The 17332-nt window shown below is 49.9% G+C and overlaps 1 protein-coding gene across 2 annotated transcripts; it reads right to left on the bottom strand.

The window, feature by feature from the left end:
• Window positions 1-224: 224 nt before the first annotated feature.
• On the bottom strand, window positions 225-5039 carry TMEM51 (transmembrane protein 51). 2 transcript variants are annotated; one of them, XM_069477352.1, is made up of 3 exons: window positions 4545-5039; window positions 2113-2121; window positions 1176-1282 (listed from the first exon to the last, which is right to left on the bottom strand). In XM_069477352.1, exons 1-3 carry the CDS (start codon window positions 4889-4891, stop codon window positions 1228-1230), a joined length of 411 nt encoding a protein of 136 aa, XP_069333453.1. In that variant the 5' UTR covers window positions 4892-5039; the 3' UTR covers window positions 1176-1227. The 2 variants fall into 2 exon arrangements, with proteins under 2 accessions (XP_069333452.1, XP_069333453.1); XM_069477351.1 differs by lacking the exon at window positions 2113-2121 and having other exon boundaries at window positions 225-1289.
• Window positions 5040-17332: the final 12293 nt, after the last annotated feature.

Below are 17332 nucleotides of genomic sequence, written 5' to 3'. Positions count from 1 at the left end.
CAGAACTGAGTCCAGGCTAAATGGGAGAACATGTGTGAAAGGCTTAGCACAGCACTTGGCGTGTATTAAGTGTTCAGGACACGTTAGCTACTAATACTGATATTTACCCCTAAGAAAGCCAGTATTGGAAAAGCTGATAAGGTAATTCAGTACCCAAATGTATTACATATAAAATATTTTATTATAAAAACTCTGTCGCTGGGCATTTCAGAAGGAACAGAACATTGCCTACATTTTTTTTTTTTTGCTGTTACACACAAGAGACTAGTACAGGTGACCAACGAAGACTGTCATCTTACACATCACATGCTGAAGCTCATCAGGCCTTAGGCCCTCAAAGAACCGCTGGCATCAGGGGCCCCGGAGCGAGCCACCACCTGGGCCTCACCACTCGATACACGAAACAGCTTCGGTCTTTTCTACAAAGCTCAGTCCTATTTCCTGCCCACAGTTTAGGACTCCAGTGAAGGAAGCAAACGCAAGACTTGTTTTCTTTTTGAAACAAAACAGTCCTAGTGGAAGCAAAACGAAACAACCACAGTCTAAGCCAGTCGCTAGGTGTCCTTTCCTAGCTGGAAAGAGGAGTGTGTCGTCCACGATTCAGAGTTGAGGAAGGAAGATGAGGAAGATGAGGAAGATGCCTGTGCTGCGCCCTTGACGTGGTCCTCAGGCTCACGGGTTCCAAGGCCGCATCTCTTTTGGATGCACCTGCCACATGAGGCTCTGTGGAATATCAGTCACTCCTGACACAGAGAATCCCACCCCCATCCAAACCGCTAAGTGCATGGCTGGCCCCTCCGCTCGGCTGTGGCTGAAGGGCTTTGTGACTGTCTGTTGGTGCGGCGGGCGAGAGAGACAGGAGGGAACACGGCTCGAGAGGGGCCATTCAGTCAGGTGGCCGGGTGTCGGGGGCCTTCTGGACGTCATCGTACTGTGGCGGAGGTGTCAAAGGCTCAATGGAAGGAGGGGGGATGTTTTTGTCTGGGAGGTTGATCCTAAAGTCTTTGAGGTGAAGCTTTTCGGATTTAATCCTTCGAACTTTCAGCGGTTTCAGGCGTTTGGCCAACTTAGAGTTCTGCCTGTCGGGTGGATTCCCCGGGCTGGCCTCCAGGTCAGCCCTGGTGGGGGCCATCTCGTCCAGCCCCGTCAATGACTCGTAGGAGGGGAGAGAGATGCTCAACCTCGGGTTCTGGTCCACCACCCTCGCTTCTGGGTAGTTTGTGTTCATCACTTCCTCGTAGCTGGGGACATAGTACCTTGAGGCGGCCTCCTCCTCCTCCTCCTCCTGGCTGCAAGATGACAAACAGCGATGGAGAGTGTTAGCATGCACGCGAGTCATCTGCAATCACTAAAAGGTGGACTCCAAATCCCATGTTGGCACTGGGCCCACATACACCGCCTTGTAAACAACAATGGGTCCCAGACATAGTAAAAGCTAACAACACTTCCACTGTTTGCTACAAGCCAGGTACCCTTCTGAGTACTTTAACAGTGTGGCCCCCAACCCCTGGGTCACAGACTGGTCAGTACCAGTCCGTGCGTGGCCTGTTAGGAAGTGGGCCACACAGCAGGAGGTGAGCAGGCAAAGCTTCGTCTGTATTTACAGCTGCTCCCCATCGCTTGCATCACTGCCTGAGCTCCGCCTCCTGTCAGATCAGCAGCGACATTAGATTCTCATACGAGCCCTACTGTAAACTGTGCACGCGACGGATCTAGGTTGTGGCTCCTTATGAGAATCTAATGCACGATGATCTGAGGTGCAGCTGAGTTGGTGATGCTAGCGCTGGGCAGCGGCTGCAAATGTAATAACGTAATGTGCTTGAATCATCCCCAGACCATCCTTCTCCTTCTCCCTTGGGATCCGTGGAAAATTGTCTTCTATGAAACCGGTTCCTCGTGCCAAAAAGGTTGGGGACCACTGCTTTAACACATATGAACCAATTTCATATTCCTAATAACACTATGAGCTAAGTACTATTATTACACCCATTTTATGGATGGGGAAACTGATATATCAAGGTTAGGTGACGTGGTCAGACGCTGAGGAAATGGGAGGGCAGGAAGTGAGCAGCACACTCTGAACCACTACGCTGTATTATCTGGGTGTTAAACTTCCTTTGCCTTAAGCCTTCCCCACTTAACAACATGCCACATGGGCTATTTCAATGCCCAGCTGGGTCCTTTGTCCAAAGACAACATAAAAATGTACAAAATAGCTGCCAACTTGAAGCAAAATGGTCGTCCCCAGGTAGAGAAAGTATATCTGAACTATAACATTTCCATGTATCTCAAATTATTCTGTAATTTTATCTTTCAAGTTCATCCTAAACCTTGAAAAGATCAGGTCCTTAGCCTTATTTTAACTATTGAAAGATAAAACCAAAAAGGATAGTTTTTACACATTTATAGGGAGTCATTTTCCAGCATACTACTCGTGGGTGGCCACGGCCAACATCAGAACCTCACTGTTCCTCTCACCTTCCTGTAGGGGTGAACTCGTGTGTGCCCATGGCTAGGCTGGGTAATTATGGGTGACTGATTTTCCTTCTTTGTTCCATATTTCCCAAGTTCTCTAGAGTAAGCATGTGTAACGGCTAATTTTATGTGTCAACTTGACTGACCACGGGGTTGCCCAGGTTGAACATTGTTTCTGGATGTGTCTGTGAGGATGTTTCCAGAAGAGTTTAGCATTTGACTTGGTGGACTCAGTAAAGCAGTTCGCCCTCCCCATGTTGGGGGGGAGCATCTCCAATCAGTGGAAGGCTGAATAGACCAAAAGCCGGAGGAAGGAGGAACTTGACCCTTTTTCCTGCCTCACTGCTTGAGCTGGGACATCTCGTCTTCTCCTGCCCTGAGACGGGGATTTATACCATCGCCCGCCCTGGTTCTCAGTCGGGCCCTTGGACTCGCACCGAATCACACCCCTCACTTCCCTGGGCCTCCAGCTTGCAGACGGCAGATCACGGGGCTCTTCGGTTTCTATAATCCTATGAGCCAATTCCTCATGATAAATCTCCTTTTAAATATATTATCCCACTGGTTCTGTTTCTCTGGAAAACCCTAACAGAGCATGTATTATCTTTTATTATCAGAAAATGAGTTTAATTTTTCCAAAATAAAAACAACTCTCCTCCCGCTATAAAGATAAGAAATGCTTATAGAAAATTCAAACAACACAGAAAAATCTAATGAAGAAAACAAAAACATCCCAAATCCTTCCACCCGGGATTACCACTGTTGGCATTCTGGTGTATACCTTTCCAATCCCTCTCTAATCCTGCAGCCGCAACATCTGACGTGATTAGAACCTTATCGAAGATGCTATGTTATAGCCTCCTTTTGTCAACATTGTGGATATGGTCCCATATTGACAAGTATATTTCAACAATGGCTGCATAGGACTCCATGGGATGGACATGTCATAATTTAATTTGATGAATGGATATTTAGGTTATTTCTAAGTTTTTCCTATTCTAAAATGATCTGATAAACATACTGGTACAAACTCCTTTGCACTTGTGTGACTGTCTCCCTAGGACAGACTCTTAGGAATAGACTCAATGCACACATCTTCAATTCTACTCCTTATTGTGAAACTCTTCAGAAAGGTTACATCAGTCACACTTCATCAGCAACCCATCTTCCCTACAACTCTTCAATATCACGAGCTATCTTGGTGAATAGGGTAGGCCAAAAAAAATTTTTGTTTGCATTTCATGACTAATGAGGTTGAACATCTATTGGCTGAACAGCTATGAACTGCTCATTCCTAACCTTTGTCCATTTTCCTACTGGTGTGTCTGTTCATCTATTTTTTTTTGAAGGGTCTCGCTCTGTTGCCCAGGCTAGAGTGCAGTGGCGTCATCATAACTCACAGCAACGTCAAACTCCTGGGCTCAAGTGATCCTCTTTCCTCAGCCTCCTGAGTAGCTGGGACTATAGGCATGAGCCACCAGACCCAGCTAATTTTTGTAGAGATGGGGGTCTCAGGCTATGTTGCTCAAGCTGGTCTTGAACGCCCAGTCTCAAGCGATCCTCCTGCCTTGGCCTCCCAAAGGGCTAGGATTACAGGTGTGAGCCACCACGCCCGGCCTTCATCTTTCATATTCATTTGGAAAGGCCCTTTTTATAATAAGGATATCGACCTTTATCATATGTTCCCCAATTTATCACTTATCTTTTAAAGTTGTTGGAGGCATTTCTGGTCAACCAGAATACTGCTTTTCAACCTTTTCCAGTCAAAGCGTACACACAGAGCACACTGGGGTGAACGGCCAAGCATCCAGCATGGAGGCTCTGGCCACCCCAGGCTCTGTGCAGTTTCTTTGGGGGTGTCAAAGTCTTGGTACACCTGGGATCCTTTCCTACCACATTATCTGGGAAACTCTAGTAGAGAAGTATAAAGTTATCTGTAAAATGATAAACTGTTTATGGGAGGCTTAATGGAAAACAAATGGGAAGGTAAAGCTTTGTGGACTAAAACCTTTTCCCTGTCGAAGGGTGTGAGTGTGTGTCGGGGCGGGGAGGGGGCCGTCGGTCCTCACCTGTCCTCCTCCTGGGTGTGCGGCCCGGCTCCCGTCGCCGGCTGCTGGCCGTGCGCCATCTCCTCGCCTCTCCGCTGCTTCCTCTTGTCCCTGATGCTCAGGCAGATGGACAGCAGCAGCAGCATCACTCCGGCCCCCACCAGCACGTAGGCCACCGAGAAGGTCTTGCTCTTCAGAATGCCGCTGCCGACCTCGGTCTTGTTGTTGCCCTGAGCCGTCGGCTTTTCCGCCGCGCTGAACCCGGGTACCAGGTTCCACATGGCCATGATGACGCCCAGGACCAGCATCCCCAGGCCGATGGCGGTCAGCGCGTAGTGCGAGCCGTTGGCCTTCGATTGGGCCATCATGTCAGCGGGAGGCGGGCGAGGCCCAGTCCAGAGAAGGAAAATAAATAAATAAAAGCAGCAGCAGAAACCCCTTCAACGCACTCGCCAAAATCTCTAGCGCCACACTAAGAACACGTCGGCCGGACTCTCGAGGGAGGGTCCCGAGCAAGCGTGAGGCATCCTGGGTGGACGGCGGCAGCGGGGAGGTCTGAAAGCAGAAAGAGCAGAAGGAAAAATCAGTTCAGATTTCAGATGCTCTGGGGAGCGCAGTGGCCCGCTCTTAGCTCTTACAGGAGTTAAGCAGCAGCAGCAGCCGGGCTCTGGCCCGGCCTCGCCTTTGATGCATTCCAGATGTCTTGCGTGCGGCTCCTTGTGTGAGCCCGACCCGCCCACCCCCTTCCCCCGAAAAGGAAAAGCCAGACCTTTCCCTGCAGGAGGCCAGAGGGGTCAGAGCTCAGGTCGTTAAAACATTTTGTGGAATTTAATGAAGTGCAGTCACATCTCAGCTCTCACCGGAGATGGCAAGGAGAGTGAGTGACGGGTGAAAGAACCACAATGGACAGTGGTGACAGACCTGCCTGGGGACAGGGCATCGGCCAGTGGTATGTCCCACCCAGTCCAAACAGCCCACCGTGGTCTGGTCACCACCCTCCACGGCTCCCCATTTCCTGCAGGAGAAAGCCCAGCCCTTAGACTGATGCCCAGCCTGCCTTCCCCCGGACCCTGCCTCTCTCACTCCATCTCCCCCCGCCCTTCTTCCACACACCCCTGCAGAACTTCTGCAGTTCTCGGACCACCCCAGCTCCGGCGCCCCTTCCAGGTGCTCCCAAAGGGCCCCAACAACTACGGTGGCAAGTGTCTCTCTTCTGTGACCACATATTCTGCATCTCTGAGCCTGGCACATAGCAAGGACTCAGTGCTGAAGGACATGAACAGAGGCCACACAAAGACACTCAGCAAGACAAGCTGCTCTGCAGCCACATCGAGTTTTGCTTTTCTTGAAGGGGGCGGAGCCTGCACATTTTTCATCCTAGCTCCTGTGCTCAGCTGGATCAAAACCCTCTTCCCGGGGAAGGAGCTCCTGGGAGTCCATGACCACTTGGTTGAGAGTGGGCCAGAGAAGAAAGTCACCTGAAGGGTTTAGGTTAGCAATTTCCAGGGACCAAGGAGGAGGAATAAGCCACGCCCCTTGCTAAACCACTGCCCAATAAGTTATTCCTGTGACAGGAACTTTTGCAAAACAGTAAGACTTTATAGATGTTTAGATGGGCAAGGTCCTGTTTTCAATTCTGCATTCTTTCCGATCCTTCTGAAAGGACGGCTAACAGGGCTGCTTGAAATCTGATGCTGCAAAGATATTTTCTTGTCAAACCTTGGGCTTAATCTGAAACTGGCCACTTTGTTAAAAGATACTCTAAAAATATTTGGGACAACATCCTTTATCAGTTTGAAGTCTGTTCCTTCTTTTTTTCCCACTCAACAAATATTTCTTGTGCATCTAACTACCTGCTAAGCAGCCTGCCAAGCTCTGGGGAGACACCGGTGAGCAAGTTAAAGATTAGTGGGCCTTCCAGGACAGCAGGATAACAATCTATAAGGAGTAATGAGAAAGTGGGAAGAGTCACAGGAGTTGCAGGATTAGACAGCGGGGTGTCCTAACTTGGGGCTGCAGGGCATACGAAAGCCTCTGCGAGAGACAAGTGCACCGGCATAACTGGGCTTGCACCCTGAAACGCACAGCACTGCATGTGCCTGTGTGAGCACGCATGTGCGTATGCACGCAGGGGGACGGGGCACGCAGTGCACTCACACGTGCGTTCACATGTGAGTAAACAACTCACACATGTGCATACACGTGGTACGCAGGGCATGGAATAGGGATCCCACTGCAGATAGCTATGGTAGGACCAGCTGGGAACAGCACCATACACAGGGTATTTGTGCCCCACCTGTCACTCATGGCCAGCCAAGGGAAGGATGGGGGTTCTGGCAGACTTAGGAATGCATCGGTTCCCCCAAATGGATGTGAGACAAGGTCAGACTTGGAGGGGAGAGAGGTGCACAGACAGAGGCTTGTGCTGGAAGCAGGAGTGATGAAAACACCACTTCCTGGCATCTGTTTGGACAGGCAGGCCTTGCACCTGCGACCCTGAGGGTGTGTTTATCAGACCAGTGATCTGGGCACTTGAACCCCCTCCCTGCCTGCTCTCATTCGTCTCAGTTCCAGCTTTGCCGTACACTGCACGTGGGAAAGGCAGGCCCCAGATGAGCGTCACGGGCAGAGATAAAAACATCAGGATGAATACATTTTTTGGCCTGATAATGATTAAAAACAGGAGATGATACCTGGTGTGGATTACGGGTGTTGGGACAGGCAATTTCGTACAATTGTTTTAGATGGCAAATTTTGGCATTTATGGATCAAAAGTTTCAAAAATGTTTATACCCTTCGGCTCTGTAATTCCAACTTCTAAGAATTATGTATAAAGATATTCATCACGGCTTTTTAACAGTGAGAAGCTAGAAACTACTTCAATAGCCAATAATCCAGACCTGGTAAAATAAACTATGGTGCATCCACTTACTAAATTATGGTCTCTGACCAGCTAATGATACATTTTAAAGTCAAACAAGGTTAAAACAACAGTATGTTCAGTGTAGATTCTAATTTTTTAAAAATTCTCCTAGAACAGTATATGAGCAGCACACAGTGAATTCTTCGACTGAAAAGTTTGTTATTTAACATTACTTAAAGCCCGTATTCTCAGTGGGATAAAATCACCCACAGTGGGGCAAACAGTGATTCTTGGGGATGGGATGAAAAAAAAATCTTAGATATTACAATGGTCTGTGGCCCTGCACGGAGCCACAGAACATAAACAGGGACACAATGTAGCCTTGGCATGACAATTTCATGGAGGCAGGTGTACTTCAAAAAGAATGTCTGTAATGACTCCTTGCGGGGGTGAGATGCGGGAAAAGGGTGAGAAACACTATTTAATGTATCACATTAAGTTTCACATCACTCAAATTATATATACCATGGTGCTTACAGTTATTTTCTCTGTGCGGCGGGATGAATGGTGATTTTGATTTTCTTTTTCTTAGTGGGAGAATAAGAATGAGAAAACAGAAATGTCCGTGTGCTGCTTTCATAAAATAAAGATTTTTGTTTTCTGGGTTCATGGCAGGGTTGTGTGTCCGATGGTAGCTGGAATTCGTTCGTCAGACCCTGTTTGGAGACTGTGATCTTGGTGGGCTCAGGGGGTCTGTGGAAACCCAGCTCCCCGCAGTGCAGCTGGCCGGCTGTGCAGCCCGTTTCTGGCTTGTTGACCCTGGACGGCACCCACGTTATATTTAGTACGGTGTTCTTTCCCTTTCAAAAATATGGAAAGAAGCTAATTTTGTGCTTAGAGGATTTGGACCACATAGCTTCCAACATGTCCCTAAAACGGAGCAGCCTCGGTGGGCAGCCTGGGGCCCAGCTTGGCCAAACTCACCTCTAGACCCCAGAGTTGGACCCAGCACTGCCCATGTTCGAGGAGGCCCTAAGGGAAAAGTGAGTGATCCCTATATCTGTTTGTTTTTTTTTTTTTTTTTTTTTTTAGGAAAAACTGTTAACTGGTTACACAGGCACCTACTTGTTGTTATCTGGAGAGACCCAGGGGAGGCCTGAAAGCAACTTTTCATGCTAAGATCTTGACTTAAGGATCTACCTAGGAAAAACCACAGAGATGCATCTTTCTAAGCAAGCTGTGAGCATTTCAATTTGAGATACACATAGGGGAGGCACGTGTTTTCTTTGCATTTTGGGGGGAAAGGGTGGGAGTTGGGGTACGTATATGTGCAAGACAAATGGTCCCAAAAGAAGCCCAAATTCTGTACAAAAAAATGTGGCTTGCAGAAGGATGACAATATGGCAGCTAACATCTATCCAACTCTTCTGTGGTTTTATCCGTCTCAGACAAGTGCTCCCGACAATACAAGAGGAAGCACTCCCAGCTCATTTAACGGGGAATGTATAACCTTGATGCCAAAACCACAAAAGGACAAGGCAAGAAAGAATAAGGACAGGCCAGTCTGACCCACTAGCCCAGAAGCAAACATCCTAAACAAAATATCAGCACATGGAATCCAACTATGTTTTTAAAAAAGATACTACATCACAGTCAAGGTGACACTATCCCAAGAATGCAGGGTTGCTTCAACATTAGAAAGTCAAACAGTGTCATGTCCCAGAAGAAAGGATGAACCAGAGCAGTGTCACCCAGTGGAATACTACACAGCAGTGCCAATGAGGAAACTGCCGCTCCACGCACCAGCGAGGACGATTCTGACAAACATAATGTTGAACAGAAAAGCAAACAGCAGGAGAACACGCACAGCATGGTTCCATTGAAATGAAGTCCAAAACCAGGCAAAACCAAACAATATGTTGCTCTATTTTTGTAATATTAGGGAGAAATGCAAAGATTATACACTAAAATTCAGGAAAATAGCTGTGTCCGAGAGGAATGAGGAATGGTATTGGAGAGGGGAACACTAAGGGGTGCATGGGTGTTTACTTATATTATTCCTTAAAATTCACATATATCTTATATAGACTCTTTTGATTGGCTGAAATATTTTGTAATTAGAATTTCCAAAGGCCCATGAATATCTTTTTATTACTCTTAGCATGAAATCCAAACTCCTTTGCCACGGCCTTCAAACCCTGCCAGACTGGATTGGGCTCTTGTCTCTCTCTCTTCTCTTCTCTCTCTCTCTCTCTCTCTCTCTCTCTCTCGGAGCTTATCTCTGGGCTCACCCGCCCTCAGTGGCTTGTGCCGAGCACTTCCTGCCACAGGACCTTTGCACTTGCTGTTCCTCTTCCTTGAAAACACTCTTCCACCTGTCTCTTTTGTTTGGCTACTTCTTTACTACCTCTGTCTCTCCGCTCAAATGCCACCTCCCGAGTGAGGAGTTCTCTGGCCACCCTATGTAAAATGCCCCCTTCCTCACACGGTTTCTCTCGAGCCCCCTGCTTAAGTTCCCTACGTCACAGTCTACAATAATCTCATTTTTGTTTTCTTGTCGGCTCCCCGACTGCCCCACTGAAGCGTCAACTCTCTGAAAGAAGGTTCTTGTCTGTCTTGCTCACTTCTGTATGCCCCGCCCCCAGCACAGTGTGCCAGGAGCTTAACAGGTACTTAATAAATATTTACACAATGAACAAATGAATATCTGGCAAGCTTAAAAGTTTAACCTATGTCTCATATCAACGAGGGGAAATTCCGAGTCCGAGGTTGGCACCGAAGGGAGGATTAGTCAGAGCTAACTGTCAGGAATACCCAGGTACCCAAATCTTGTATCCGTATGCAAATGATTTGCTGGCAACATGGGAAAGGCGCCCAGAATAAATGTGATTTCCGCTGTGACCCAGAAGGTGGGTGTATCAATATGCCCTGGTGGGTTTGAGGTTTCAGTGGTTCCTTGGCCTTCCCAGGTAGAAGTGAGCAGGAGAGCCCTGAGCCTCACGCCGCCAGCCTGGGCAGGGGCTGTCTTCACCCGTGGCACATCCCAGCCCCACCAGAGCCAGCAGGGAGGGGCTGTCCCCGGCGGGGCATAGTCCCAGCTCCGGACCTTAGAACGTTCCACCTGGCTGAGACCCGAGTGGGGTCATCACTGCTCGTCCCCACTTGTATTGAGTCTCCATGAACTTGAATGTAAAGACGTGACTGAAGTAAAATCGAACGATTGAAAGCAGAGCTGCTCTGGCTGAAACGGGGCAAAGGGCCCAAGCACTGATGGCCGGGGCTTCCCTCGCCCCTTCCTGCTGAATCACAGAAACTCTGCGGAACAGTTTAGAGACGGGGCCTCTCAGCTAGACCCCCTGTGGCCACTGGGCTCTGTGCTGCAGCCCTGGAAGTGCGGTTCCAGAAGTGCCCGGCCCAGTCGGCTTCAGTGGAAGGAGGTCTTGCCAGTCGGAGGCGTCTGGCAGTGCCACCGGCCCCCACGACAAAGAGGCTCCTTGACCATTCTCCCTGCACCGACCTCGTCCAGTCAAGCCACATAATTGGGAAAGGGATGCTCTGCTCCGTTTGCAAGGAAACAGGCTGTGCGACATTCACACCACAAAGGAAGAATTCAGTGGGGCTCTCTGGGCCAAGTTTCAGCCCACAGTCACTTTTGTCACCAAGTTCCAGTCCCATGCAGTGGGGGTGGGAAGAAAGGCTCTGAGCCACTGCTACCGCTGCCCCCGTCCCGCCTGGGAGGGAGTTTCAGGCCACCTCCCCACGGACCAAGGTCAAAGGGTGTCAGGTTCCTGTTTCAACCAAGCGCCAGGGATCTTTCAGAGTGTGCACTCAGGAAAAACAAAAAGCAGTGTGCAAATGAGACATGAGAGAGAGGAGGGGAAGGAGGGCTGATGGGAAAAAGAAGAAAGGACGTTAAGTGATCTGCGAGGCGGGGCCATCACAGTACCCGTAAGGGTAACAGCAGTCCCAGCGGCGGCAGCTGATGCTCAGCTCGAATCAGGCACCTTTCTAAGCTCACCGGATGCTCACGGTCACCCTTCGAGCAGTGACCAGCTGCACCATCTCCGAGTCGCAGACAGGGTAAGTGATGTGGCCCCAGGACTCACAGCTGGTTAAGTGGCCGGCAGGGACCACAGTCGAATCCAGCCGACTCTGAAGTCCACCCTCTGTGCCTCGCACCACGCTGGCTCCCACAAGGCTGAGTCCCTGGGGGCCACTCCCTGGGCGAGGCCTACAGGTTCTGCAGAAATGTTTCATCACAAAAGCACGAGCGGTGACAGGAGAACGTTTCCTTTAAAAAGGCTTTTTTGAAGATTTTGATTCAAACACTTCCTGGGCTCCTACTGGGTGCCAGGGGTTTTGGGGACACACAGACGTGTGAGGCAGACTTTTATTACACAACCCAGGCGGAAGACGGGTGGTTCTTCCTAATGGCAGGGAAGCCAACATCAGAGAAAGAGCAAATGTGTTTTACGTGTGGACTCTATGCAGCTCTTTCCATGCCTCACCCTTTAGTAGTTATCAGTTCTATTTTATAGATGACGACACTTATCTATAAAGAGGTTCAAAGAGGTAAATTGACTTATCCAAGGTCACACAGCTAGTACAAGGCAGGGGTAAGGTGTGTCTGACTCTAAAAGCCATGCCTTTAAACATCAAGCAGTACTGCTAAAATGGGGCAGGTACCAAGAACCTACAAAAACAGTGACAAATTCAGTCTGAGGAGTGTGGGGAGAGGGAAGACACGCGTGTAGTTCTGCAGGGCCTTGAGGTGTATGTAAATTGCCTACAGGTGAAGTCTGGGGGTAGGAGGAGATTAGGGTGTTCCAGGGGGTGGGTTCAGCCTGAGGAATCCCACAGAGATGGGAAAGTGGGCATCTTCCAGAACATACCGCGGCTTGCAGAGAAAAGAGGCAGCTTCCCTGCCCTGCTCCACATGCAAGATGTTGGTGAGTTTTGTGAGACCCGACACCACGAGGCTCCTTGCTAATCCATTTAAGTGCTGGTGCAATTAAGGAAGACAAGTTGATTGGGAAGACTCCAGGGGCCGTAAACAGAAGGAGCAAGTTAACAAACCACACATCTTTTCTCGAGGAGCTCGAGACATAGTGTCTTCCTCTAAGCAGGTGGCTGGCGTGCGGCCTTATTTAGAAGGTTGGCACCGGGGACCCAGTCACATCTGCTATTTCTTGGGAAATGTGACATCTTTGTGCCTTCCTCTGCCAGGACAGCGCTCGGGGACACAGAGCAGCAGCCAGATTCCTGTCACCGTCAGCCCAACGTGAGTCAGACACCTGAACCTTCTCCAGGCCCTGGCCATTGTGTCTCTGGGGATGAACCCCCACCCCTGGCAAACAAGGCTGAGCACAGGCGCTGACCACCCACTGGCCCCGGGCCCCCAGCACACAGTCAGGGCACACACTAGGTGCTTCACACAATTTAGCTCATTTATTCCACCCAACAATCATATAAGGGAGGTACTGTTATCCCTACCTTTGTAGATTTTATCAAGGATACACTGGGGCACAGAGAGGTTGAGAAGCTTGCCCCAAGTCTCCGCTTAGAAAGTGGCGGCCCTGTCCACAAAGCCTCCTTGTTTAGGCTGTCCCCACCCACAGGGCAGCAGAAAGCCAGCCTTCCAGCCAACCTGGAGTAACTAAACCCAAGCAGGGCAGAATTCCTGTCACTACGAGCTGGGCAGATGACTTCTGAGGCTCAGCCCTGGGGTCTGGGAGGTGGGAGGAGAGGGGAGAGGCTGCGCCTGCCCGGATCGCTGCTTCTGGTCAGTGTCCCTGGCTGCTCGCCAGGCTCCTGGGAACCCAGCCGCCATCTGGACATAGCATTTGTCCTTGTGCGGCAGGCAGTTTTGGACACCAGCTGGATTCATTTGGTTTCCCCTCCCCAAGGGGCATACTGTGGCAAGAAAGAGAGAGGGGCAGGGATGAGAACTTATCAAATCAGGGACTGAGAGGTCGCCACACCCGCCCACGCAGTGGGACTGCGAGCGTGAGCTCCCCACCAGGGGCCGGGTCTGTATCTGAGCTCTGTTACTTAATAATTATCCAGACTAGATAATTCTCACCTCTCCCAGGCTCAGTTCTCTCATCTGTAAAAAGGGAGTTAGGCTGGGATCTGCCTCATTGGGTGTTGTAAGTTATGAGCTCAGGGTTTTGAGTTAAGGATATTTACTCATTTATTCAATGAAGTATTAACTGAGCATCTACCAAGGGCCAAGTGCTGCTCTACGTGCTGGGGATGGAGAAACCATTGAAACAGACAGAGACACAGAACTCACAGCCAATCCACCTGTCAGAGTAAATTCTGTGGAAGGGCAGAAAGAGACATGAGCTAGAAGGAAACAGTGAAGCTGGGGGCAGTGCCCTTGAACATGGTGGTAGGGAACACAGTCACCAAGAAAGTGATATTTGAGCAAAGATTTGAAGGACGTGAGGGAGGGAGTCGTATGGATGCTGGGGAAGAACATTCTAGGCAGAAGGAACTGCAGGACAAAGGCCCCGAGGTAGGAGCCTGCTTGGCAGTTTCCAGGGCCCACAAAGCTGAAAGATCAGAGTTAATACACCGAGGGCCTTGCCCCGTGCCTGGCAGAGCGTGCCAATCGCCTGAATCAGGACTGCGGAGGCCGGTGAGCACCCATCCGTCTTTGCAGAGGCCCAGGAGGGCCCAGGACTAGCTCAAGGCCGTTCAAGTTAGCTGCAGAGGGAACCCGGGGTCCGGCTCAGGGCACCTCGCCACGCGCTGCCCTGTGTTTCTGGGGTTTGGGAACACGGTGAGGTAGGCTGAGTCACGGTCCTCAAAGATCTCCAGGTCCTAATCCCTGGACCTGGTGACTGTTACCTTATATGGCAAAAGTGCCTTTTCTGATGTGATTAAGTTAAGGATCTTGAGATGCGGAGAGCACCCCCGATTATCCAGGTGGGTCCAATTTAATTACAAGTGTCCTTAGTAAGAGGTCACAGGAGGGAGTACGAGCGGTACTCGTGGAAGAGGTTGGGGGGATGTGAGAAGTGGTCACAGCCAAGCGATGCAAGTGGCCCCCCGAAGCCAGAGACACCAGGAGGGACCAGCCCTGCCGACACCTTGACGTCAGCCCATATAACTGATTTTGGACTTCTGACCTCCAGAACTGTGAGAGAACAAATCTGTGTTGTTTTCAGCCACCAAGTTTGGGCATTTGTTACAGCAGGCCCGGGAAACTCACGCGGGCAACACTCCTGTTCACACCTGGACACGGCACCTGCCAGTACACAGACTGCGTACCCAGGAGTCGGTGTGATTGCGCCTGGCTCCCGAATCCTGATCAAACCAATCTCTTGGTGATTTTGCACCCGTTCCTCTTGTGGTCAGGCTGGAGGGAGGCTTGGCAACCTGGCCTTCCTCCACCGGGTTTGCATTTTAACCCAGGATTCTGCAAATGAGCCAAGTCTGCGCTTGTTCTAACTTTGCTGGGACAAAACAACTGTGATCAAGACATTCTCGTGCTTGAATCAGCAGGCTCTGCACCTTCCTGGGGGCTCAGGACTACAGTTCCAAAGTCCTGATGGCAGAACAGGCTGAAGTTTATTTACGAGGGCGTTTTAACCAAAAGTAGAGGTACACGGGGGAGGCAGACAGCCCCACAGAAGCAAGCCCTCTCTGCTCCCAGACTTTTATTAGACCGGCCTGATGCTGGAGATTAGGACACGGTTTGACAAAGTTTGTCCTGCCCATATCTGGGCATTTTCTTTTTTAGCCACAGAAACGCTGTCTCCATAGATGTGGTTCTCAAACCTGCCAAGAGCTCTTTTGGGTACCGAGCTGGCTGCCCAGCCCCCTCTTCTCTCCTCACTCTCTGCTTCACTTTGGACCTGAGTTTTACACTTGAAGCGTTTTAGCCAGAGCCCCTGCTCTCCTTCCTGCCTCTAATTCTTAGGAAGTCACTTGTCACACTTGATTCTTTTTCCCACGGTTACACTTTGGAATCGTAGCAACAACAGTGAACATTCTCCTAAGTGTTTATCAAGTGCCAGACACTGTGCTGGGTGCTTTATATGCATTTATTATTATTTCTTATTATTACTATTAATTTTATTTATTCTATTTCATTTTAGTTTTTATTAATAAAAAATTTATACTCATTCATTATATATTTGATTTTATTTAATTTATTATGTCTTTAATATAATCATATTCTAATTTATTAGTTATGATTTATTACCATGTTTAAATGTCCCAAGAACTCTATGACAAAGTTTCTAAAATAATCCCCGTTTCACAGATGAGGAGCTTTAAGTTCAGAGAAGTTAAGCAACTTGCTCAGAGTCACACAGTGAACGGCACAGCAAAGATTGAAACAGACATGTCTGACTCCAGAGTCAGCACACCCCGCCGCCCAGGGCCTCCCAGTCATGGCACTGGGCATGAAGAGCCCCTGCCCCGTGCCCTGGCTGCCAGAAACTCTTCCTGGGTCAATTTCATTCTCTGTGGCCAGGAGGTAAAATTCCTTGTTTTCCTTCCTTAGTGTCATTTTCCCTTATTAAAAACCAGCTTCCCCCGTGTGAGTCACTCATTCCCCTGCAACCCTGATACTCATCTGGATGTGTTTTAAGTAACTGATGCTGGGATGTTTAATCATAAAACTGGAATTCGGTTTAAAGTGGGGCAGCCTGCAGGAGAGGGAGGGCGAGACGAAGAGTTGTATTAGTTTGCTGGGGCTGCCGGGGTGGCTTAAACTGCAGAAATTTATTTCTTCCTAATGCTGTAAGCTGGAAGTCCAAGATCAAGGCGTTGGCAGGGCTGGTTTCCCCTTGTCCTAATCCCTGTGTCCTCACGTGGTCGTCCCTCTGCGTGTGTCTGTGTCCTAATCTCTCTTCTTATAAGGACACCAGTCATGTTGGATGAGGGCCACCCACAGGACTTTATTTCACCCTCATCACCTATTTAAAGGCCATATCTCCAAATGCAGGGTCCCTTGCTGAGGTACTAGGGGTAGGACTTCAACATACGAATTTTAGGGGGACACACCGAGCCCCAAATGCAGCCCAGGCTTGCTCTGCTCTGTCACACTGGGCAATAAAAAAAGAACCGCCCTTGACTGAGAGCTTACACCTGGCAAGGTGTCGCCAATGCTGTGCACACCCCCTGCGGCCCCCAGCAGCGTCCAGGCTCCTCAGCGCACAGGTTGGAACTACATTCCACCTCTGACCGGCAGCAATTAAAATCTAACATCGACCTCATGGGGCCGAGGAGTGAATGTGTCGTCCGTGTGACGTGTAGGGTGCTGCCAGGATGTAGACAGCTGTTAGACTCCCCCAGCCCAGGGCTGGCCCACCCTCACGACCACCCACGCCCCCAGGTTTTAGAGTGTCTGGGAACTAAAAAAGGCCCATGTGGGCTTCCTTGCAGCCAGCGTGTCACACCGAAGCGGCCTCACTGCCTGTCGGTAAGCCCTGGTGAAGCTCCTGAGCTGGGAACGACTCTACACGGGCTCCCGGGGCGGCCTGGCTGCCGTTCCTCTCTGTCACTCTGACCTGGAAACCCGTCACGTCCCAGCTAAGTGCCAGAAACGGTGCTGACCTCCTCGGGGATGCACCAGAGACACCTGGCTGAGGTGAGATGTCACCCGAGGGCACGGCTCACCTGCCAGCATGGTGAATCTGCCGACTTTCTCTCCTGCTACCTGTCAGGGAAAGAGAGGAAGAAAGAGGGTGGTGCTGGCCCACTAGCCCGGCGCTCCCATTTGCTCAGTGGGTGGTTTTATTGCGCCTGTTCGTGGTTCCCAATACCCACTTTCCCCTTCCGCCACAGCAAACAAACGGATGCTTAGCTTTCCACGTTTTCCCTGAATAAAGTCAGCGTTACCCAGCCTCTTAGGCAGCTAGCTGGCTCTTCCACAGGACTCAGTTCTGACCAACGGGATATAAACAGAAGTGTATGGCAGGGGCACATT

This window comes from Eulemur rufifrons, chromosome 8 (assembly GCF_041146395.1).
Source record: "Eulemur rufifrons isolate Redbay chromosome 8, OSU_ERuf_1, whole genome shotgun sequence".
Lineage (NCBI taxonomy): Eukaryota > Metazoa > Chordata > Mammalia > Primates > Lemuridae > Eulemur > Eulemur rufifrons.
The sequence above is the reverse complement of the archived record's forward strand: the minus strand, read 5'-3'. Positions and strand labels throughout refer to the sequence as shown.

What these genes read in the sequence shown, in the direction of transcription:
- TMEM51 (XM_069477351.1), bottom strand. Translation starts at nt 4,891, where the DNA reads ATGATGGCCCAATCGAAGGCCAACGGCTCGCACTACGCGCTGACCGCC. An exon ending in CACACCCAGGAGGAGGACAG is followed by an intron (nt 1,290 to 4,544) that starts GTGAGGACCGAC and finishes GTCATCTTGCAG; the next exon opens with CCAGGAGGAGGAGGAGGAGG.